At 42.3% G+C, this 22936-nt stretch overlaps 1 protein-coding gene across 1 annotated transcript in view; it reads left to right on the forward strand.

Moving 5' to 3' along the window:
- Positions 1–22936, forward strand: part of ANOS1 (anosmin 1) — a 191359-nt gene that overhangs the window by 21818 nt on the left and 146605 nt on the right. Inside the window, exon 2 of the mRNA XM_060087089.1 lies at positions 17401–17448. Within this exon, the coding sequence (XP_059943072.1) occupies positions 17401–17448 (48 nt within the window). The remainder of the gene's footprint in view (positions 1–17400; positions 17449–22936) is intronic.

Genomic DNA, 22936 nt, shown 5'->3' on the forward strand with positions numbered 1-22936 from the left:
CTGACTCCACATGAGGTGTGCTTTCTATTAGCGTATTTTGATTTGAATCCACAATGTGTTACCTATTTTTAGACTTCCTGGGCTCCACTGTCTGCATGTCTAAAGAGAGGGCATCGGTCTTGAATCTCCCTTAACTGTCCCAATTCTCATGACCTAGAATTTTCCTCAGAACCTGGTGTTGCCTGTATTGCTGATGGCTTTCATGTGTCATTCAAATCCATGATAATGAGTGACCCAAGTGGCGAGACAGTGCTAGGCCTGGTCATTCCGAGGTTTAGTGCCATCACTGGACACTTACAGCCTCCCTCCCCACCCATTCTGCACTTTCCTTTCTCCTCAGACCCTGGTGGGCGTTTCTCAAAAAGTTGCCCATTTCACGTTCACTTCCAAGATGCGGGTTGTCTGCCTCATTATCTTGGTCCCGCTGTTGAGTTTCGTGGGGTTGAGGAACATCTCTGTGGTCTTCTCTCTTGGGACTCAGACTGAATGGACCCTGTGTTGTGTCTTTCTCATGTGGGTTTGGCTGTTCTTTGTAGGCGTTGTAAATGTTTTGGAGAGTTATTATTAGAGGCGCTAGTTAATGAGAGGATAAAATATTAGCAGGCAGAAGGTCTGAAAGTTAGTAACTTCTTACCCCTTTGCTCTTAAATGGTTTTGAGAGGTTTAGGTAGGAATTCAGGGATGGAAGCGTCGATGAGACAGGGTAACATGCGACTGGGACACTGTAACCTCTTTCCTTTGGAAAGTGCCTTGTATTGTAAGACAATGGCGTGTCATTAACAACTTACATGTGTCTTGTTTTCAGCAAGAAGATGGATTAAATGACCCTTAAAGGTCTTCTCTGATTTGTAATTATATGGTAGCGTCTGAGTCAGAATTCTACAGTTTACAAACATTTTGAGTGGGTATTTGCCATCATGTCTTCGGTCCCTTTCCTTGTCCTGGTTGTACTTAGACAACAGGCTTGGTCTTGGTCGAATAGATCTTATACTTTCACAGAGAGGGATTGACAGAAACGCACACTGATGCAAATGCTTTGCACAGAAGGTGACTTACTGATGTTGAAGGAGGTCTCAGAGAGCTCTGGGATCCCACAGGGCTCATGGGATGAACAGTGGACAGCCCTCAATAAGTTTTTTTTTGTTTGTGTGTTTTTTTTTTTTTTTTTTTTTTTTTTGCGGTACGCGGGCCTCTCACTGTTGCGGCCTCTCCCGTTGCGGAGCACAGGCTCTGGACGCGCAGGCCCAGCGGCCATGGCTCACGGGCCCAGCCGCTCCGCGGCATGTGGGATCCTCCCGGACCGGGGCACGAACCCGTGTCCCCTGCATCGGCAGGCGGACTCTCAACCACTGCGCCACCAGGGAAGCCCCCCCTCAATAAGTTTTGATATAATAAATTGGTTTTCAATTGCTTATGAATAAGAGCAGCTTTTATATACTACCCATCCCAGGTAGGACAAGATTGAATCCCTCTGTAGCTCAGAGATCTTGTGAAGTCATTGTTTTAGTAGCTGACTACATCCCTTTAGATTCTGCTAATATTTCTCCTAATTTTCTGTTTTGTTCATGTCTAAAACATCCCACAATAAAAACACAACAGCAACAAGAGCAACAACAATTAAGGAAACAAAAGACCTAAGAAGTCTCCTAAACATTACTAATCATTTAACGTTGCCTAAGTATACTTCAGTGAGTTGTAAATATGTACCTTATCACTGTTTTTCCAGACAATGATAGTAAAAGATGTAATTAAGAGTTGTGTAGGGCTTCCCTGGTGGCGCAGTGGTTGAGAGTCCGCCTGCCGATGCAGGGGATGTGGGTTCGTGCCTCGGTCCAAGAAGATCCCACATGCCGCGGAGCGGCTGGGCCTGTGAGCCATGGCCGCTGAGCCTGCGCGTCCGGAGCCTGTGCTCTGCAATGGGAGGGGCCATAGCAGTGAGAGGCCCGCGTACCACAAAAACAAAAACAAAAACACACAAAAAAAGAGTTGTGTAAAGTTATGTTTATAAATTGCTGTTCCACATTGCTCTTGCATTTTTTTTGCCTTTGATGATGGTTTGAACTCTTCACAGGAACTTTGATGTGTCTTTTAAACCATATTTCCACTGTTCCTTTCAATTGTTTGGTACACAGCCTCACACGAAAGTTGCTTTCAAAAGTGCAGATTAACATAGCTGCCAATAACAAGTGGAAACGTGTTGGAAGAACAATACGTTCTTTGGTGAATGTGCTCAAGAGACCACAATTCTCTTAGTTTCAGGAAAAAGGTATTAACCTGCATTGAAATTGTGATGGCTCCTAAACTAGCTTGGTTGATTGAGGAGCATCTTGTTGGGACGTGAAATGAAGAGATGTGTCCTTGGGCTAAAATGCTGACCCCCTCACCAGCCTTTTCGTATGAACCCACTTTCCTCTTCTGCGCTGGAGGGGCTACACTTCCGTGCTGCTCTTAACACCTTCCCACTATGGGATTCATTTCTTCGACACCCCCATCTTTTTCGAGAAATACGCCTCATATCTGCTTGCCTTTTTTGAGACTTAGCTTCTTCCAGAAGCCCTTGCATTGGAGAAAGTGCATTCCCTCATACTTGATGTCTATGGCAAGATGCATACTTTTCTCGGGTTGTGTTATTCGTGCAGCGTATTCTGAGATTTTGAGATCTGAGCTCAGAACATTCCTGGGTGGTGTTCTAAGGATCAGCCCTGAGATGCATACTTTTCTCGGGTTGTGTTATTCATGCAGCGTATTCTGAGATTTTGAGATCTGAGCTCAGAACGTTCCTGGATGGTGTTCTAAGGATCAGCCCTGGAGGGGAAGTGGACGGAGCCTGGAGCGGGAGGCGGATTCGGGCTGCGGGCCGGAGCAACTGCAGCCACCGCGGGTCCCATCGCACGCCCTGCAGCTTAGGGTGCCTTGAAAGTTACCCTGAATGGGACAAGGTTGGTCCTTTGTTCCCCAGCATCAACCAGGCATTGGATATGGGCTTCTCCCTGAAGAAACATGGTCTTGGGTCGGCTCTCTTCAACCAAGTACCACTTCTGGGCGGGGAGAGAGGGAGCTTAGCTGTGAGCTGTCAGTTCTAACAGTCTCAGGAGCCAGGAACATGTTCATTTCAGTCACGTGGTTGGGATGTGGGGCCATCTGGGTGGTCCATGCGGTATTTCCTACAGACAATTACTCTTATTTTGTAGAACAGAATTCTCCTACAGTTCCAACCATTGGCACACCTTGGCCCTCTCACCCACCAGAACTCTTCTGTCTTACGCCTTTTAAACTCCACTTTTCCATGCTGAGCACAAGCACCTACCGTTTTAGTGCTTTTATTTCCTTTGCACAAGTGCTCTCTCTCGTTCACCGCAAGACCTTCATTCTGGAATCCCTCAAAGTTCAGATAGTCTCTTGGCCTAGTGTTTACCACATGTGCCACATTGTAAGGAACGTTCGGGGCATCTGTTAATCTACAGGTTCCAGGGTCACGTCTAGGTCTACTGAGTCAGTCCCTGAGAGCCTTTATGTTGAACACATTTCCCAGGTGATTCTTTTTTTTTTTTTTTTTAAAGAAGATGTTGGGGTAGGAGTTTATTTATTACTTTTGCTGTGTTGGGTCTTCGTTTCTGTGTGAGGGCTTTCTCTAGTTGTGGCAAGCAGGGGCCACTCTTCATCGCGGTGCACGGGCCTCTCACTGTTGCGGCTTCTCTTGTTGCGGAGCGCAGGCTCAGTAGTTGTGGCTCACGGGCTTAGTTGCTCCGCGGCATGTGGGATCCTCCCAGACCAGGGCTCGAACCCGTGTCCCCTGCATTAGCAGGCAGATTCTCAACCACTGTGCCACCAGGGAAGCCCCCCAGGTGATTCTTGAACCAGGGAAGTTTGAAAGTACTCTTACATTGACCCTTGTAATTTCCTGCTGAGTCCTGTCTAGGACCCGTGATGCATCATTTTAATCTTTTTTTTTTTTTCCCCCAGTAGTTTCATTTTCTTGCCCTTTGGCTACTCTCTAGCTATAAAATTCTAACTCTAAATCTGTCAGGCCCTAATAGCTGCCTACTTGGATGTCAGTTCAGTGCTGGCTACTGCCCGAGAAGATCGTACACCTGTATGGAGTGGTGTGACTGTAAATCCACAGTCTCAGCCGCAGGTAAACATCTGAACTGTCCATCCATCCTCCGAGTGTACCTCGGGTCCACTCCAGCTCTCATCTTCCTCCAGCAACGAGTGCACTTTTCACTTCTCTGCTTAAATTCCCTCCCCCATTACACTCACTTCTTGTGGAAAATCTCCTCAGTCCTGATCTCATTGGGAAGAATGAAGGGCACGGGAATCTCCTTCCTCCAACTTCCCGTCAGGACAGATGCTGTACTCACATCGCACGTAGACATCACCGGAGCTGACACTGGGTTTACCTTCGGTGTTTGTGATATGGGCAGACCTTCCTACATCCGCTGACCATGCCCTGCTCTTGATCAGCACAGGCCCACTTTCTAGAAAATAGTTACCAGTTTAATAAATTACTCACTAATTATTTCCTGGCTGCAGATTAGGGAAAGGGGGAATAGTCCCCAAAAGAGTAACTATGAAGATATGTCAGTATGGAGGAGAAAGGGATTTGTGGAGAGCTCACATACATCTGTGTACAAGATTTGACAGGATCTAAGAAGCCATGGGCAAAACATCCATTTTTACATAACCCTAAGATATTTATTTATTTATTTATTTATTTATTTTTGCGGTACGCGGGCCTCTCACTGTTGCGGCCTCTCCTGTTGCGGAGCACAGGCTCCGGATGCGCAGGTTCAGCAGCCATGGCTCACAGGCCCAGCTGCTCCGCGGCATGTGGGATCTTCCCGGACTGGGGCACGAACCTGTGTCCCCTGCGTCGGCAGGCGGACTCTCAACCACTGCACCAGCAGGGAAGCCCAACCCTAAGATTTTTTAAAAGTGATTGTAAATAATGACAGATGGTTTAATGATGGTCATTTATGAAGCATCATTTGGTCTCACTAATATCTTGTTGCTTTGTTTTTGTTTTTTTTTTTTGCCGTACGCGGGCCTCTCACTGTTGTGGCCTCTCCCGTTGCGGAGCACAGGCTCCGGATGCGCAGGCTCAGCGGCCATGGCTCACAGGCCCAGCCGCTCCGCGGCATATGGGATCCTCCCAGACCGGGGCACGAACCCGTATCCCCTGCATCGGCAGGCGGACTCTCAACCACTGCGCCACCAGGGAGGCCCTTGTTGCTTTGTTAACAGCTTTCATCTGGTCCAGCAGATTTGGTGATTTCTTCTGCCTTCATTTGCATTTTTGCATGAGATTGTGAATCCTTTTGTTCATATATTAGTAAGAATGTGTAGCACAGATTCATCTACCTGTGACATACTCCTTCCTTAAATCCTATAAAGTATTAGTTATTAATTACAAGAAAATACGAAAATGTGCAAGTTCAGTCTTTCCACCAATGAATATTTGCCGCACCTCTTTAGTCTTTGCATTTCTGAGCACAGAATAATTTTTCCTTTCAATGTCCAATCTTAGTCTAATTATTTTAATCACATTTTTTAAAATTAGTTTTTACTGGAACATAGTGGATTTACAGTGTTGTGTTAGTTTCTACTGTACAGCAAAGTGAATCAGTTATACATATGCATATATCCACTCTTTTTTAGATTCTTTTCCCATATAGATCATTACAGAGTACTGAGTAGAGTTCCCTGTGCTATACGGTAGGTTCTTAGTAGTTATCTATTTTACATATAGTAGTGTGTATATGTGAATCCTAATCTCCCGATTTATCCCTCTCTCCTTCTTTCCAGCTTGGTAACCGTAATTTTGTTTTCTGCATCTGTGACTCTATCTCTGTTTTGTAAATAAGTTCATTTGTACTACTATTTTAGATTCCACGTGTAAGCGATATCTTATGGTAATTTGTCTTTCTCTGTCTGACTTCACTCAGTATGACAATCTCTAGGTCCATCCATGTCACTGCAAATGGCATTATTTAGTTCTTTGTTATGGCTGAGTAATATTCCATTGTACACCTGTACCACATCTTCTTTATCCATTCCTCTTCAATGGACATTTAGGTTGCTTTCCTGTCTTGGCTATTGTAAATAGTGCTGCAGTGAACATTGGGGAGCATGCATCTTTTCAAATTACGGTTTTCTCCGGATATATGCCCAGGAGTGGGATTGCTGGATCTTATGGTAGCTCTATTTTTAGTTTTTTAAGGAACCTTCATACTGTTCTCCATAGTGGCTGCACCAATTTACTTTCCCACCAACAGTGTAGAAGGGTTCCCCTTTCTCCACACCCTCTCCAGCATTTACTATTTGTAGATTTTTTGATGACTGGTATGAGGTGATACCTCACTGTAGTTTTGGTTTGCATTTCTCTAATAATCTGTGACGATGAACATCTTTTCATGTGCTTCTTGGCCATCTGTATGTCTTCTTTGGAGAAATGTCTGTTTAGGTCTTCTGTCCATTTTTGGATTGGGTTGTTTGTTTTACTGATATTGAGCTGCATGAGCTATTTGTGTATTTGGGAGATTAGTCCCTTGTCAGTTGCTTCATTTGCAAATATTTTCTCCCATTCTGTACGTTGTCTTTTCATTTTGTTTATGGTTTCCTTTGCTGTGCAAAAGCTTTTAAGTTTAATGAGGTCCCATTTGTTTACTTTTGTTTTTATTTTCATTACTCTAGGAGGTGGATCAAAAAAAATCTTGACGTGATTTATGTCAGAGAGTGTTGTACCTATGTTTTCCTCTAAGAGTTTTATAGTATCTGGTCTTACATTTAGGTCTTTAATCCATTTTGAGTTTATTTTTGTGTATGGTGTTAGAGAATGTTCTAATTTCATTCTTTTACATGTAGCTGTCCAGTTTTCCCAGCACCACTTATTGAAGAGGCTGTCTTTTCTCCATTGTATATTCTTGCCTCCTTTATCAAAAATAAAGTGACCATATGTGCATGGGTTTATCTCTGGGCTTTCTATCCTGTTCCATTGATCTCTATTTCTGTTTTTGTGCCAGTACCATACTGTCTTGATGACTGTGTAGCTTTGTAGTATAGTCTGAAGTGAGAGAGCCTGATTCCTCCAGCTCTGTTTTTCTTTCTCAAGATGGCTGTGGCTATTCAGGGCCTTTTGTGTTTCCATACAAATTGTAAAATTTTTTGTTCTAATGCTGTGAAAAATGCCTTTGGTAATTCGATAGGTATTGCATTGAATCTGTAGATTGCTTTGCGTAGTATAGTCCTTTTGACAGTATTGATTCTTGCAATCCAAGAACATGGTATATCTCTTCATCTGTTTGTGTCAGCTTTGATTTGTTTCATCCGTATCTTATAGTTTTCTGCATACAGGTCTTTTGCCTCCTTAGGTAGGTTTATTCCTAGGTATTTTATTCTTTTTGATGCGATGGTAAATGGGATTGTTTCCTTAATTTCTCTTTTTGATCTTTCGAATCACACTTTAAGTAGTAATTAAACCCAACATGTATAGAACCAACAAGGTACACAACTCAGTGTCAGTGGTGGTAGCGTGCACAACTGGGACCATCACGTTCACGTGTGTGAAGTGTTGACCTCTATGTCATGATTGCCCCCTGGCCAGCAGTGATGGTGCACATTCATCTCAGTTGGGGTAAGAAGCACCCCGACTTCAGAAACAATCAGATTTTATGTCTTCATGGTGTGTTATCTCAGGACTTTTCCTTTCAACAGAAAGGGTTCGTTCTAGGTCCAAACAAGCGGATCCTGGTTACTAATCATGTTTCCAGAACCCATTGCCTCCTTGTGTCTACCAGACTTTCTTTCTGTGCTTTGTCTCTAATTCCTGTGGACTGCAGGTGTAGCTGGGATACTCAGATTCTCGTGGGGACCCCATATCCAAAGTTGGACACGATGGCCCGGTGGTTGCCATGGAGACCGAGCTGAAGCTACATAACTGAGCATAGCCTCCTAGTGTCAGAAAGTGCCACCTCTTCATTCAGACACCCACCAAAGGGACCGCTGAGAGGCAGCCCATTGGCAGCTGATGGCAGTCCTCATGCCAATGGCTTTAGTGTGGCTGGGTTATAATAATCTTAAAGAGTGCGGAAGGTTTGCTTCGCCTCTTGATGACAAAAGCAAAATGTGCTTTTATATTAAATTTTAGAGAGGTTTTAACATCTCATGTTTATGCCCAAGGACTTAATATGCCACTTACCCCAGACTTTTGGGACCTTTTCTATCTTTCTTGCCTATTTCATCCACTTCCTTCCCTACGGCTCCTTCTCTTCTTCCCAGTCTTGTCTTTCTCACCATCACTGAGACCAAAACAAATGATCAAAACTAAAGTCAGGGACCCTTCAAAGTAAGGGTTGGAAACAGAAGTGGGTGTGGCCACCTCAAGCCACCCACCTTGGAGATAACCCTTCCAGCACTTTGAAGCAGATGGTCATTCCTACATGATGAACCGTTGTACCTCTGCCCTGCCGGCCTGGGCACTTTATTCCATAGGCATTTACTTTCTAGACAGCAGGTGTGGCGACTGGGGAGAGGTTCCTGGAATTGGGAGAATCCACACAATTTACCAGCGAAGTAAAAACTTGAGAGTGATGTCTGAGCATGCCTGCCTTTATAATCTGCGATCATCTTCATCGACACTGTTTCTTGTCCCTGCTGTGAAGGAGGAGCTGGGAAGAGAATGAAGTTTATACCGACGTTTCTTTATTTTCTAGGTTTCCCAGGAACAAGGCTGTAGTTGTTTAATTTATATAGGTACTCTATTGCTTATGCTTCCCTTACTTTGTAAGACGAGTCATTTACTAAATTTTAGTTAGTACATTGAATGCTGCCTCTAAACCTGCCTAAGGTCAGATTTCTTTCAGCACAAGTCATTTATTCAGTCTTGAAATCCTCCAGGGCTTTATGTGATTTTGTGGAGAATGCACAGTTTACCAGAATTTTCTCCTGAAAATATAAATTTTACGACCAAACATGGTTCAGTGAATACATATCCAAAATCATAGCCGTGGTAAGAAGGAATTCAGAGCTCGCACATCCTCTTGGAGGAGATTACAGTCGGAAGGCTACTGCCTGAAGTGTGCTAACAGAAGCTAGTATCTCCGATTCTGTGGTGGGTCCCAGCCTTCTGTCAGATACAGTAAGCAGTAAAAGCTGCGTCCTCGTGTAGCGCTCTCCCACAGACAGAATTTGTAAGCATATTCCTGATTAAAATTCATAGTCAAGTGTTCATGAAAGTAATGTTTTCCCATATGGCATCGTTGAGCCCTTGCCGTTCTATACATTTTTCTTTAGATGACTCTATTTACATCTATAAAAAGCTAATGAGCATGATTCTTTCTTAAGTAATTTGTACTTGATTCTGAATACAAGTTTTTGTTCAGATTTTCATATTCTCAGGCCGAATCTCTTGGACATTGACTCTACAGGAAACAAAATAATGTAGCCGTTTCCTAAAAGCTCCACCCAGAGAAGATGAAAAATTTGTTCAGCTCCATCTATTTATTTCCTTCTTTTCAGTTCCTCATGATCTAATGATTACGTTTAAATGTATTTGTATGACTCCGTATTCCATTCATTTATTTATTCAGTCAGTATTCATTAAGGTCATGAGGGAGCCAGTGGTGAGGGGGAGATATAGACACATTCTGTCTTTAAGGAGGTCATAGGCGGGGCTGGGTGGGGAGCGGTGGTGATGATCACTAAGGAAAAACAACACGAATATGTTTCTACTTGACAACTGTGTAGAGTGCCTTGGAAGAGAAGTACAGGTAGGTGCAGAGCATGTGCAACAGGGGAGCTGTTGTAGTCAGGGAGTGGGCGTCAGGGAAGGCTCCTGGAAGAAGTGGCACTTGCAGCGACCTGAAGTGTGCATGGGAGTCGACTTGGGGAGGGGACAAGTTCTGGGTGGGAGGACAGCACTTACAGAGGCTCTCATTCCTGGACAGGCTTGCCAGGTGTGAAGAAGTGAAGCAAAGAACAACGTGGCCAGGCCCTGCATTCCATGGTGGGGGCCAGAGGGGAGGGCTGGGTGTCTGGAGAGGTATATTTGTATGGTCCAGTACTGTTTTCCTATAGAATTCAGTTCACTGTGAGAGATTTGTAGAATCCAGAGGGAAATGTTTTAGGGGGACTGGTTAATGAAAAGACTGTTTATTTACTGAGGATGATCCATAACATTTGAAAGAACTCCTACTGTAAACAACAAATGTAAACACAGAGCTTTTTTTTACCTTTTAAGTAGACTTTGTTTTAGAGCTGTTTTAGGTTCACAGCAAAATGGAGCAGAAAATACAAAGAGTTCCTATATACCCTCTGACCCTGTACATGCACAGCCTCTCCTGTTATCACCCTCCCTCCCTGGTGGTACATTTGCTACATTGATGAACCTTCACCGACATGTCATCATCACCCCAAGTCCATAGTTTACATCAGGGCTCGCTCTTGTACATTTTATGGGTTTGGACCAATGTATAATGTATCCACCATTACAGTATCATACAGAGTGGGTTCAGTTTCCTAAACACTCCTCTGTGCTCTGCCTGTTATCCCTCTCTCCCCTCAACCTCTGACGACCACTGATCCGTTTACTGTCTCCATAGTTTTGCCTTTTCTAGAATGTCATGGAGTTGGAATCTTACAATACTGTAGCCTTTTCAGATTGACTTCTTTCACTCAGCAATATGCATTTAAGTTCCCTGAGAAATATTTTGAATGAATGTATAGTTGTGATGATCACTAGCAAAGATTCATTTTAAAACATATTTTGAGGGCTTCCCTGGTGGCACAGTGGTTGAGAGTCCGCCTGCCGATACAGGGGACACGGGTTCGTGCCCCGGTCCGGGAAGATCCCACATGCCGCGGAGCAGCTGGGCCCGTGAGCCATGGCCACTGAGCCTGCGCGTCAGGAGCCTGTGCTCCGCAATGGGAGAGGCCACAGCAGTGAGGGGCCCGCGTACCGGAAAAAAAAAAAATTTTTTTTAAATTAAAAAATTTGAGCCATGGAAATGCTTAGTCTCAATTTAAGTCTCCTGAACTCCTCTTTTAGCTGTTGAATACATGAGAAACTTTGTGAGTGTATCGACAATAGAAAGGAATATCCTTATAACAATAAATGAAATCAACTATTTTATTTCTTAATTCCAAAGTAATAGGAAAATATTCTGGATTAAAATGAACTGCTAAATTCTAATCTATGCCTTCATTTTAAAAACCTTACATTTAACTATGAAAAGAAAGTGATCGGTTGAGTCACCGCTGATTACTTGTGGTTTCATAGGGTTGATTTGCAAAGTTTAGGTCTATGGTGGGTTTTCTGCAATGGTTCCAACTCAAATGTTCTGTCCTGCTGTTGGACGGTCACTCAGTGTTGAGTTTCCGAAACTGCACACTGGTTAGTCCTTGTGGCTCTTCCACACCATCACCTGCTTATGCTAAAAAAACAAGTGCGATCTGTTCTAATTCTCTTTTTTCTTTGCAAACGGTTGTATCTAGATAACTAGTTTTCATCTCTCTTTATCCTTCCCTTGAGGGCTGTCTTTGAGTGAAGTGTTTACTTGAAGCTTTTGAAGAATTGTTTTTCTTAAAGGAAAAAATCAAAAGGCTAGAATGGAGGGACTTTGAAAATATCATTGAAATAGTGTCTGGGTGCAGTTGATTGAACTTATGTAGACTCTTTGAAAGTTGGATTGACTGGCATTCATGTTTGATCTAGTTAAACCAATAAAATACAGGATATAATCTTTATATAATTACAAAACTCCCGCTGTCTGATCCTACCTGGAGGTTACAAGGATGATTCTAGAAGCAGATGTCTTTCATGCCTAATGTACTTTGTCTCTTTATTTTGCTGGCTTTTAGCCAGAGCGAGACTTTTTTATTTTTGTTGTCAGTTGGCTTTACTGGTGAAGGCTATTGTAATCCAACTAAAAACTTCCCCCAGGCGGGATGTTGAAATGTACCGGATTCTTGTCTTTTTCCATTGCTTTCCTGCTCAAAGAGCATTCCAGGTAAGCAGTGTAGGTGGATGGTGCAATGTACGTGCACACCTGGCCCAGACACAGTGGCTGGAGTTACTCAGCCACTTGATGCCATGAGGTAGGATTCGTAGAAGTTCTTTGTAGAGATAAATTGTATTGTATGGCCGATGCTGATTGATAAAGGCAAAAGCATAGGGCAGCTGCAATACCTTGACGTGGGTGGGGGGTGGGGACTGTTTTAAGAAAAATAGGAAACCCAAAACCCAAAAAGGAAATAGGGTGGAAATGTGTGTGTGTGTGTGTGTGTGTGTGTGTAGAAAATTTCTGCAGAGAGAAAACTCAATGAATAAATTCAAAAGACAAATGATGCAGTGGAAACATTTTACAACACCTATTACAGACAAGTTATTATTAAGTCTAATTGGTACTAATAGCTGCTACAATTGCTAAGAAAAGAGTAAACCATCCAAAATAGAAATGGTACAATGCATAGACAGTTCACCGTAAAGGAAATACAAATGGCCAATCAAAGGCAATTAAAGCAATTGCCGTCTCATCACATTGGCAAACATTGGAAAATTGCTACCACCCAGGGAAAAATCCATGATAATTCCCCCCGCCCCCCCTCCCACCCCCCAAGCCTCAGTAATAAGATGGAACCGTTTAGCATAGGATGAGTGCTACACACAGGAGTTGGGAGACTGTAAGTCCAGGATTACTCCTCAGAACAAACCTAATGGCAAACAAAGAAAGTAACATCAATAATCACAATGGCCTTTAAAAACCCCCCTTTTTTTTTTTTTAATCTAACTCTGTGCCAAATGTTTTGCTAAATACTTTGCATGGATTACCTTTTTAATCTTCCCAAGCAAACTATGACATACTATCTTCAGTAATGAAAAAAGAAATGATTATAATCACAATCATCTTTCATGCCTGCTTGCTGTTGCCCTGAATATTTCTTTCTAATGACAGCTTTTCATTTTATGATTAATGGGAAATTTTGCTTAAAATGAAAATGCTTTGGTTGAGGAGATGCATTGATATAAACTCCCAGTAAAATGTAGACAACAGATGGGCTTTGTGGCCATTGGGGTATACGAGCCAATAGGACAGGGAACACTGTTTCAGCATGGGAGGGGTTAGCAGAGTTCGTATTTGCTGGGCGGCTGAAGACAGGCTTTGCTGGATTCTTTTATTGTTGAGGTTGGACCATTTCATCTACAAAGGGAACAAAAGGATTCTAACCAAGGTGTGTCATGAACAGAGCGTCTCACAGATCTAATCCTCTTTTTTTTTTTTTAAACCCTCTGACATGTACTAAATAAAATACTTTATTTCCAATAAGTCAAAATCCACTGTAATCTGCTTTCTACCTATTCAGCCGACCTCCTCTCCTATTGTCTGCTCCAGCCCATCCATCCGATCTGCTGTTCCCTGAGCTTACAGCGTTCAGGACTGTCTGGACCAATTCTACTCTCCTTCCAAGATTATAAACCTGGGGATTCCTTCACAGCCCACTGTAAATCTCACCCTGTGTCTCACTCAGCTTTCCTCACTGGGGTTCTCACGGTGGAGTTAACCACTGGCTTCAGGATGTCCGTATTTTAGTTGCCGTCTTTGACTCCCAGTTTCTTAAGTAGAAAATGGGTAAATGAAACTTGTGTCGTATACGGGATGACTATGTGGGGCTGAATGTGTCTAGCACCAGGGCGAGTGCCTGCTCTACAGATGTGGATGGTCATGCAATCATGGTAATATTTATAGATAATAATTGGGTCAGTGGCATATTACCCCACGGGTAATATTTTTGTCAGCCACTAATTGGGGGCAGGCAGCAGTTGCCACGCCTACTTTTGCAGGCCCAGTCACCTTTGCGTGGCCTTTGATGGAGGCCACCTCTGTGAGAATCAGGAGCTGGTCCAGTGGCTCGTGTGAAACTTTGAAGCAGAGAACAAACAGGAAGGCCAGTCTGCTGGACCACCTCTAGCTGAGGAGCAAAGGCTTAGGTCAAAGAAAACAGATGCTACAGCAGGAGAGCGTGTGATACATCTCTCAGGAGCAGTGCAACAAATGCAGAGAGGCAGACATCCAGAGGTCCTGCCCATCTCTCCAGGAAAAGGAAGACCTGGAAGGGAAGGAGGTGGAAGCTGGTCCGAGGTCAAGGGTCCCAGAGCAAGGGGCCGGACCCTCTGACCTGACACAGGGAGGCAGAAGCTCCTCAGACCTGGTGCAGGAGGTTGTCAGGATGTGGCCCTGACCTAGTCTCTTAGATTGGCGTCCATTCACTTTAGCCCTGAGTCTCTTTAGAAGGAACCTCACTGGTTCCCATCTCTGGGCTGTGAGCACAGAGCACTGAAGTTGGGGCCAGGATGTTCTCTGACAGACGTGGTCCTCGGAAGTCCCAGCAGGACCCAACCCCGCATGGACCAGAGACCCTTCCGGGAAAAGACAAGGAGGGTGGACGTTCTCCCAAAGCTGCCCTGGACCCTGTTGTCAGCTTTCCTGTGATAATATACTCCTCAACGTTTGGCCCCTGCTTTTTGTTGCCGTTGTCACCCTATTTATGACCGACAGCTCAGTCTGCCTGACCCCCTCTGTGAACTCTGAGTGTGTCACCAGGCCCAGGGCTCCGTTTGTGAAACACCAATTTGCCCGTCATGCCCTCTCTCTTGCACCCTTTTTACTAACACGTCATTTCCAGTAATTAAACCATGTCCACTGTTTGTCCAGCTTTGGCCTCTGCCCAATCTAATTATTTCTCTGATGTCAGCCTTGCCAAAGATCATACTTAACCTCAGCCCAGGCTGTTCATATACTGCTCCAGCTTCAGCCCTTGTTTGTCGGACTGACGTACAATGATACGTAGAGAGAGATGAGGGCCCCCTGAAGATGTGTGGACCTTAATAAGGGGATGAGTAGGTTGATACCAGATTATCTAAAATTGCAGAGATTTTCAGCAATTTGGGGGCGTTAAGACTGTAAAGGAGAAAGTTAGGGCTGCATGGTGCAGAGATTTAATAGCTGAAGCCTTACTGTGGGACTGAGATTTATAGCGAAGTGGTTTTTAGATAGGAGAGGAAAATTTCTAATCCTAAACAGTTGAGATCTACCCAGTGGTTTTGGGAATCCTGTAGTATTAAGATATATTATTGTGAATGGAAGAGCAAATATCCATACAATGGAGCGTGACAACGAAAAAGAATGAAGTATTGACATATATGACAATATGGATGAAGCAAAAATAGTATATCATTTAACATCATGTGAAACATTATGAAGTGAAAGAAGTCGGACACAGAAGACTACACATTGTATGATTCCGTTTATAAGAAGTGTCCAGAGTAGGTAAATTTATAGAGAAAGAAAGTATGTTCGTGGTGGCCAGGACCTGGGTGGAAGGACTGCTAAGGGGTACTGCTTTCTGTCAGGGGTGATGAGAAAGTTCAGAAATTACTGGTGATGGTCGCACAACCTTTCTTCTGAAAACCACTGAGTTACATGATTAACTTTTGTGTTTGTGAATTATATATGAATAAACGTGTAATAAGAGTATTTTTCGAAAGATATATCATTGGTTCAGTTTTTTTGGGTTTTTTTTATAGTGTTTATTTTTGTTGACAGTTTGCTTTATTTATTTATTTATCTATGGCTGTGTTGGGTCTCCATTTCTGTGCGAGGGCTTTCTCTAGTTGCGGCAAACGGGGGCCACTCTTCATCGCGGTGCGTGGGCCTCTCACTGTTGTGGCCTCTCTTGTTGCGGAGCACAGTCTCCAGATGCGCAGGCTCAGTAATTGTGGCTCACGGGCCCAGTTGCTCTGCGACATGTGGGATCTTCCCAGACCTGGGCTCGAACCCGTGTCCCCTGCATTGGCAGGCAGATTCTCAACCACTGCGCCACCAGGGAAGCCCCTCAATGTTCTCTTAACTGCAGACAAAGGTGATACTATTCTGTTCATACCGATGTTCTTAAAAGTTTAGGCATTCATACATAGGAAATGGACTACTTTATCTCATACCCAACCTTGAACTTCAAAGAACAAGAGGCCACAGCATCTTAATTTTTGGGTGACTGTTTCTGTTATCTGTTACAACCACCCCAGCCTAGAACAATCTGATGTAAATATCACAGTCCAACCATCACCAAAATTTTAGTCATGTGGAGTGACAAGTTTCAAGCAGAAATTCAAATACTAGGGATAATAAATCATAGTCCTACAAAACTATATTCAAAAAGATACAGGCACCCCTATCTTCATAGCAGCACTATTTATAATAGCCAAGACATGGAAGCAACCTAAGTGTCCATCGACAGATGAATGGGTAAGGAAGATGTGGTACATATATACAATGGAATACTACTCAGCCATAAAAAAGAAGGAAACAGTGCCATTTGCAGCAACATGGATGCACCTAGAGATTATCATACTAAGTGAAGTAAGTCAAAGGCAAATACCACAGGATATCACTTATATGTAGAATCTAAAATGTGACACAAACGAACTTATCTACAACACAGAAACAGACTCACAGACAGAGAGAATAGACTTGTCGTTGCCAAGGGGGAGGGGTGTTGGGGACGGGAAGGATTGGGAGTTTGGGGTTAGGAGATGCAAACTACTGTATATAGAGAATGGATAAACAACAAGGTCTTACTGTAGAGTACAGGGAACTCTACTCAATATCCTGTGATAAAGCATTACTGGAAAAGAATATGAAAAAGAATGTATATATTTATATAACTGAATCACTTTGCTGGACAGCAGAAATTAACACATTGTAAATCAACTATACTTCAATAAAATACATTTTAATAAATAAATCCTAGTCCTAGTATTTGGTACATGTTGAGTAGCTGTCAAGCTGTGCGAAGTGGATTGTGTCTCAGTTATCCCACTGACCTCATGCAGAAGGTATTGTCCTTATGCTTTGCAGACAGATACAGACTGAGGGACAGACATAGTAAGCCCCTTGTCCAGAGTCACACATCCCAGTGAAAGGGAAAGAGGAGGTTCTTCCCGTGGGATTTGACTTCCAGGCTCAAACACTTATTACTGAATTGGTTAAAATTGAAAGCCTCCAGGATGCCAACTTGTACATTTACCACAGGTACTCACTACGGAAGAACCGTCTAGCGGTCATTTTCCTGTTGGTCTGTATTCTGTTGCTCAGCACACCTGAGAGATGGCTCAGACGCTTTTCCTTTTGAAACACCTTGAAATCTTCATTATTTTATATGTATTTGTATCATAAAGTCCAGGGCAAAAAATGATATCCTATTTTAGGAAGAGGGACATATATCAGGGTGCCAAAATCGGTCTTTCATTAATGCAGGTATTTTAAAATGATAGTAATACACACAGGTGTATGTAGATTTCAAGTAGAAAATTATTTAATGAGTCAATATTTCTTTTTCTTTTTGCAGAACAACGGTTCCCTGGTTTGGTGCCAGAATCACAAGCAATGTTCTAAGGTACGTTCCCTACAACTATATCAGTATTTTAAAAAACGTTTCATTTTGTAACAACTGTAGAGTCACAGGACGTTGCCAAGCTAGTACAGAGAAATCACATGTACTCTTCACTCATTTCCCACCAGCGGTTACCCTTTACGTATATGTAGAACAATATCACAAGCAGAAAATTGCCTTGGTACAAGGTATGTATATAGTTCTATGAGATTTTATCACATGTATGGATTTAGTTAGTGTAGCCACCACTGCAATCGAGGTACATATATCAACATTACTGTATACTACCTTATTTCTCTCTTTATTCTCGAATTATTTCAATCAAAAGTATTTTTAAGGAGAAAACATCTTCTGATTACACGAGAAGATTTAATGCATTCTCCTTACGCCTAAGTTGTTTTGTATGCGTTTATTGTGTTTGTGTGTGGGAATTGCTCGTTCGCTAATCTGATTCTTTAACTAAGCAGTCTCTTTTCTATCTCGGAGTATTTCTTGTTGCACACACATGCTCTAAAGTTATCATTATACTCATTCATATGTTTCATAGCATAGATTTCTTACCTCAGTCCCCAAACATCACCATCTTTAAATATATTTATATGTTTATAGAGAGAGTATATATGTATGTATATGCTTTAGCTCCAGTCTCAAAGTCGGTTTTATATTCAGAATACTGCAGCACTTTGGGATTGTAATAGCGTTTGATGAGATTTCTTTCATGGTTACAACTATTAGACCGAACATTGAAGCATTCCTTTATTTTACAACCAAAATTTCATCTGAGCAATACACGATAATATGGAACAGCATATTTATGAAGAACATTATTAGTTTGAAGGGTCTTTCAAACAAATTATCTCAAAGTAAATGATTGTAGAATAATGTTCCTAAACCTAAAACTTCACTATAATGATACATTCTGACATTCATGCATGCGTTGTGTCATTTAATCCGCATGAGCGTTATTAAAAACAGAACAGAATTATTATGTGAATGTGAAATAATTTGGTGAAAACAAACTTTGCTTAGCTCTGACTCTCTAGATCCTGGGCAGACATGAAATGTCTGGTTTATGATCCTTCTACTCTTTTTATATAATATCATACATATTTGCTCTGATTAGAGATTTTCTGCTTATCTATTATATTAATTGTTCTTCAGTTGGTGTTTTGGGTAATTTGTTTATGTCATCACTGCAGGAGAAGATATGTGTGTGTGTGTGTGTGTGTGTGTGTGTGTGTATTTATATGAATGTATGGCTATGAGGCTGACTAAATTTCATAAGTAGTGTTTTTGTCCAGTTTTGTTCGTTGGGTATTACTTGAATGATAATTTGTTGTATGAGTATTATTTCTCATAAGCACCTCTTTTCTCCTTATGCCATCAAGAAATTAATTTTTTTTTTACACACTTGAAATTTGAGTGGGACACGTTCATTTAAACTGCTTTTAAAATATCCTAATTAAAGAACATTGCAGCCCTAGGGAATACAGATTGTTAAACCATATTTTGTAATTGAATGATCAAGGCTGACATGAGAGACTGAACTTGACAAGAAAAGAAATCAGTTCCTTTTGCCTGAAAGCAGAAATGAATCAGTAAGTCATAGATAACTTCAACAGAAACTTTGGAATATATTACAAAGCCAACATAAATTTAAGGATTGTCTTTAGTCTGAATACTTGGGGATGAATCTTACATGTTAATCACAGTTTATCCCTTTTGGATATTATCACCATGGGATACACTTGCAGATAATTACAGTTTGCACTTCTTCTGAGATTCATGAAGCATTGTGTAGGCTTTTCCTTTGCTTTTTAGGTTAATGAGGTGAAGGGTGAGCGGTGGTAACTCCATTTTACACATGGGGAAATTCAGGCACATACGTATTGGATAATGTCCTGGAATCACTCAGCCAATCAGCAGAGGTAAACTAAAGTTTGGAATGCCATCTCCTAGGCTGTGTTGTATAGAGACCAACAACTTGAAAAACCGTTGTGAGCAAATATTGGGACCTAAGAGTGAAAACACCTCACCAAATCAAGAAGTAATGCTGATGATATAACTTTCTGAATATATGTTAAAAGGTAAAGTTCACATAACATTTTATAGAAAGTACACACTTTCTAATTCGTTCTCGTTGTGTTTGCAAAGCCCATCACCTTCAGGATCCCCCCAGAAGGTGAGTTCTTCTTCCCGTCTAACTGTCTGCCTTGTCCAATCTGCCATCATCTCTTGCCTGGACCAATCCAGGAGCATCCTCTTGGGTCTCCCAGCTTCTACTGCACCCACGTGGCTGCTGGAAAGACCCTTTAAACATATAAGCTGAATCTTGCTGCTGTCTGCCTCACACCTTTTAATATCTTCCTACCTCACTCAGTCTAAGACATCGATCGGCCCTGTCTTGTCTGCCTGTGCTCTCTCTCCAACTTCCTCCTTTGCTTTACCCCCATCAAGCCTGCTTTTCCCTCCACCAGAAGGCTCCTTCCGCAGTCCCCCAGCTCACCGCACCCCATTCATGTCTCAGCACAAAGGCCCCCTGCTCAGCCTTGCCCTCCCAGGCCACCTCCCACCCATTTACACACTTCCTCGGCCGTATATTATACCCGCACGACATTATATAGTTGTTCCGTTATCTCTGAGAGTCTGTCTCCTTCACCAGAAAGTAAGCGCCGAGGGGCATCGACTGAGTTGTCTTTGTTCACTGTGGTATTTTCAAGCCTAGAATGGTGTTTGGCACAGAGTAGTTGCTCACCAAATATTTCTGAATGAATCCATGAATGAAGTCCATATAGTACATGTTCTTCCTCCCCCAAAGTACATCACTACTGTATTACCTTCAGGAAAAAGGTTATAATCCATTTTGTATCCATGTAACTTAGCATGATTATTTATTATTAATTAGGAAAATCTTCCTCCTAGAATGAAGCCAGTACTATGAAGTCAGGGGTCTTTGGCATCATTTAGCTCCTAGATGATGGAGAGCAGTGACTTACTGTCCTGCATGGTTTGAGGCCAGTGGTTCTCAAGCTGGAGCCATTCTGCGCCCAAGGGGTCATTGGGCAATGGCGGGAGACATTTGTGGTAGTCACTACTGCCATCCAGTGGGTGGAGGTCAGAAATGCTGACAAACTACGATGCACAGGACGCCCTCACAGTGAAGAAGCTGTAAGCTCAATAGCGCCGAGGGAGGGTGAAAAACCCTGGTCTGTGCACTTTGCGCGTTATAAAGGAATTGAAGAACACACTCCTATTCTCAGCAGTTTTACTTTATTATATGAAGGGAAATAAACATATAACTTACCGAGCATGTGGTATGCACCAAGCACCTTTTCAGGGGCTCACTATATGTTAGGAGTTCTAATGCTCATCATATACAATTTCTTTATTTTAATATATTTATTTATTTATTTATTTATTTGGGGCTGCATTGGGTCTTCGTTGCTGCGCACGGGCTTTCTCTAGTTGCGGCGAGCGGGGGCTACTCTTCGTTGCAATGCCCGGGCTTCTCATTGCGGTGGCTTCTCTTGTTGTGGAGCACGGGCTCTAGGCACGCGGGCTCAGTCGTTGTGGCTCGCGGGCTCTAGAGCACAGGCTCAGTAGTTGTGGCGCCTGGGCTTAGTTGCTCTGCGGCATGTGGGATCTTCCAGGACCAGGGCTCAAACCCATGTCCCCTGCATTGGCAGGCGGATTGTTAACCACTGCACCACCAGGGAAGTCCACATCATATACAATTTCTGTAAAAGGCCAGATAGTAAATATTTCCATCTTTGTAGCCCATAAAGTCTCTGTGGCAACTACTCATGTGGCCACTCTAGCATGAAATCAGTGGTAGATAGTACCTAAACAAAGGACAGTGGCTGTGTTCCAGTAAAGCTTTATGTTTGGACACTGGAATTTGAATTTCATGTAATGTTCATGTCATGAAATTTTATTATCCTTCCCAACCATAAAAAATGTAAGAACCATTCTTTGCCTGCTGGCTGTACACAAACAAGTGCCAGGCTGGATTTGCCCATTTGCCAGAGTTTGCCATTGCATTCACATATGCAAAATCAGTCAAAAACAAAACAGTAAAGTTGCATTTGTCTCTCAATACAAAGACATATCTTGATGTATTCAAACTAAAAGATGGACAGTTTCTAGCTTCCTGTTTGGAACATTTTCGGTCAGCTTGCGAGGATTTGTTGATTGAATGAAGGAATGGTAAACAACAGTAAGAAAACATCAAATCACAATTAATTTTTGAAAATTCAGTGTTAAAACGCAATTATTAGAGCCAGTAAAAATTGCACTTTAAGATGGGCAAAATGATGGCTGGATGTCCCCTCTTGCCCCCTTGCAGGTTATCTGCATTGTTCATTGTCTTTGAGCTATTTTCGTACTCTGTAAATGTAGAAAGCTGATAATAATGCAGATGATTCTTGTCCATGGAAATGCAAGTGGTTGTGTGCAGTGTATTGCAATTGATGCTTCCCCCATCAATAGACTGTTTTGCATCTAGTTGTAAATCCATTTTAGCATTTGTTTTTGTGTGTGAATATATTTATATTTGTATTTCTTGGATTTCTCCTTTGAACCACACGTAACATACTACTGGTTCTTGCACTGTTTCATGAGTTAAATCTTTGAGACTTGTTCATTTTATATTTGCATGTGAGTCGTGCATTTACTTTATAAAATAAGCATCCTTTGACCTTACGCTGCTCAGTTACCCTTCTAAACATTGCATCTGAGAATGGCATTCTTGTTGACACGCACCCCTGTCTGGGGAGCAGGCATGCTCATCCTTCTCCTTTTGGGTGTTATAACTCACTCACTTGACTTTTGTTTCCCATTTGGTTGTGAGGATTTGAGTTGAAAAGCAGTAATTTAGGGCTCAATCTTGGTGCGGTGGCATGTTGCTTTGATCTCAGTGGGAGTTCGGTTCCTATAAGGGCTATAACTCCAGATTCTTAGTGATTTTCCAGGTTTATTCAGAGCCAAATTTAGAGGTGAGGAAGATTGGTTTTGCTTGTATGAACATCTGGACAGTTTCATTTGACATCTCTGAAATTTATTGGATAAAGGTCAAACCCCAGAAACATAACTGAATGTGACCGTTGAAGGTTTTTGTGTTGTGTTAGATGCTTTCTATGATTTATGTGGTAATGACAGTAAATCTATAGAGCCCCAGGAAAATACATCTTAAGGAGGAAAATGAAAACTCAGGCACCCATGGAAATGCGCTATGTCCAAACACCCAAAGAACCAAAGTCGAACAGTTTATTTTTTGTAATATTCTAGTATCCAACAGTTTGAAATTTCAGTTGTTTTATATCTTTTAAAACATTTAAAGCCTATTGTAATACTTACTGATATTCCTGCAGTTTTCCCTGACTTTGTGTAATCAACTTCAAGGACAAAGTTGATGTATATCGAGCATCTCTTGTCCAGCATACTGATATCTTTTGGGAGGTACCAATTATTTCATAGGCAAAGCCACCACTGA

Source organism: Mesoplodon densirostris, chromosome X, assembly GCF_025265405.1.
Source record: "Mesoplodon densirostris isolate mMesDen1 chromosome X, mMesDen1 primary haplotype, whole genome shotgun sequence".
Taxonomy (NCBI): domain Eukaryota; kingdom Metazoa; phylum Chordata; class Mammalia; order Artiodactyla; family Ziphiidae; genus Mesoplodon; species Mesoplodon densirostris.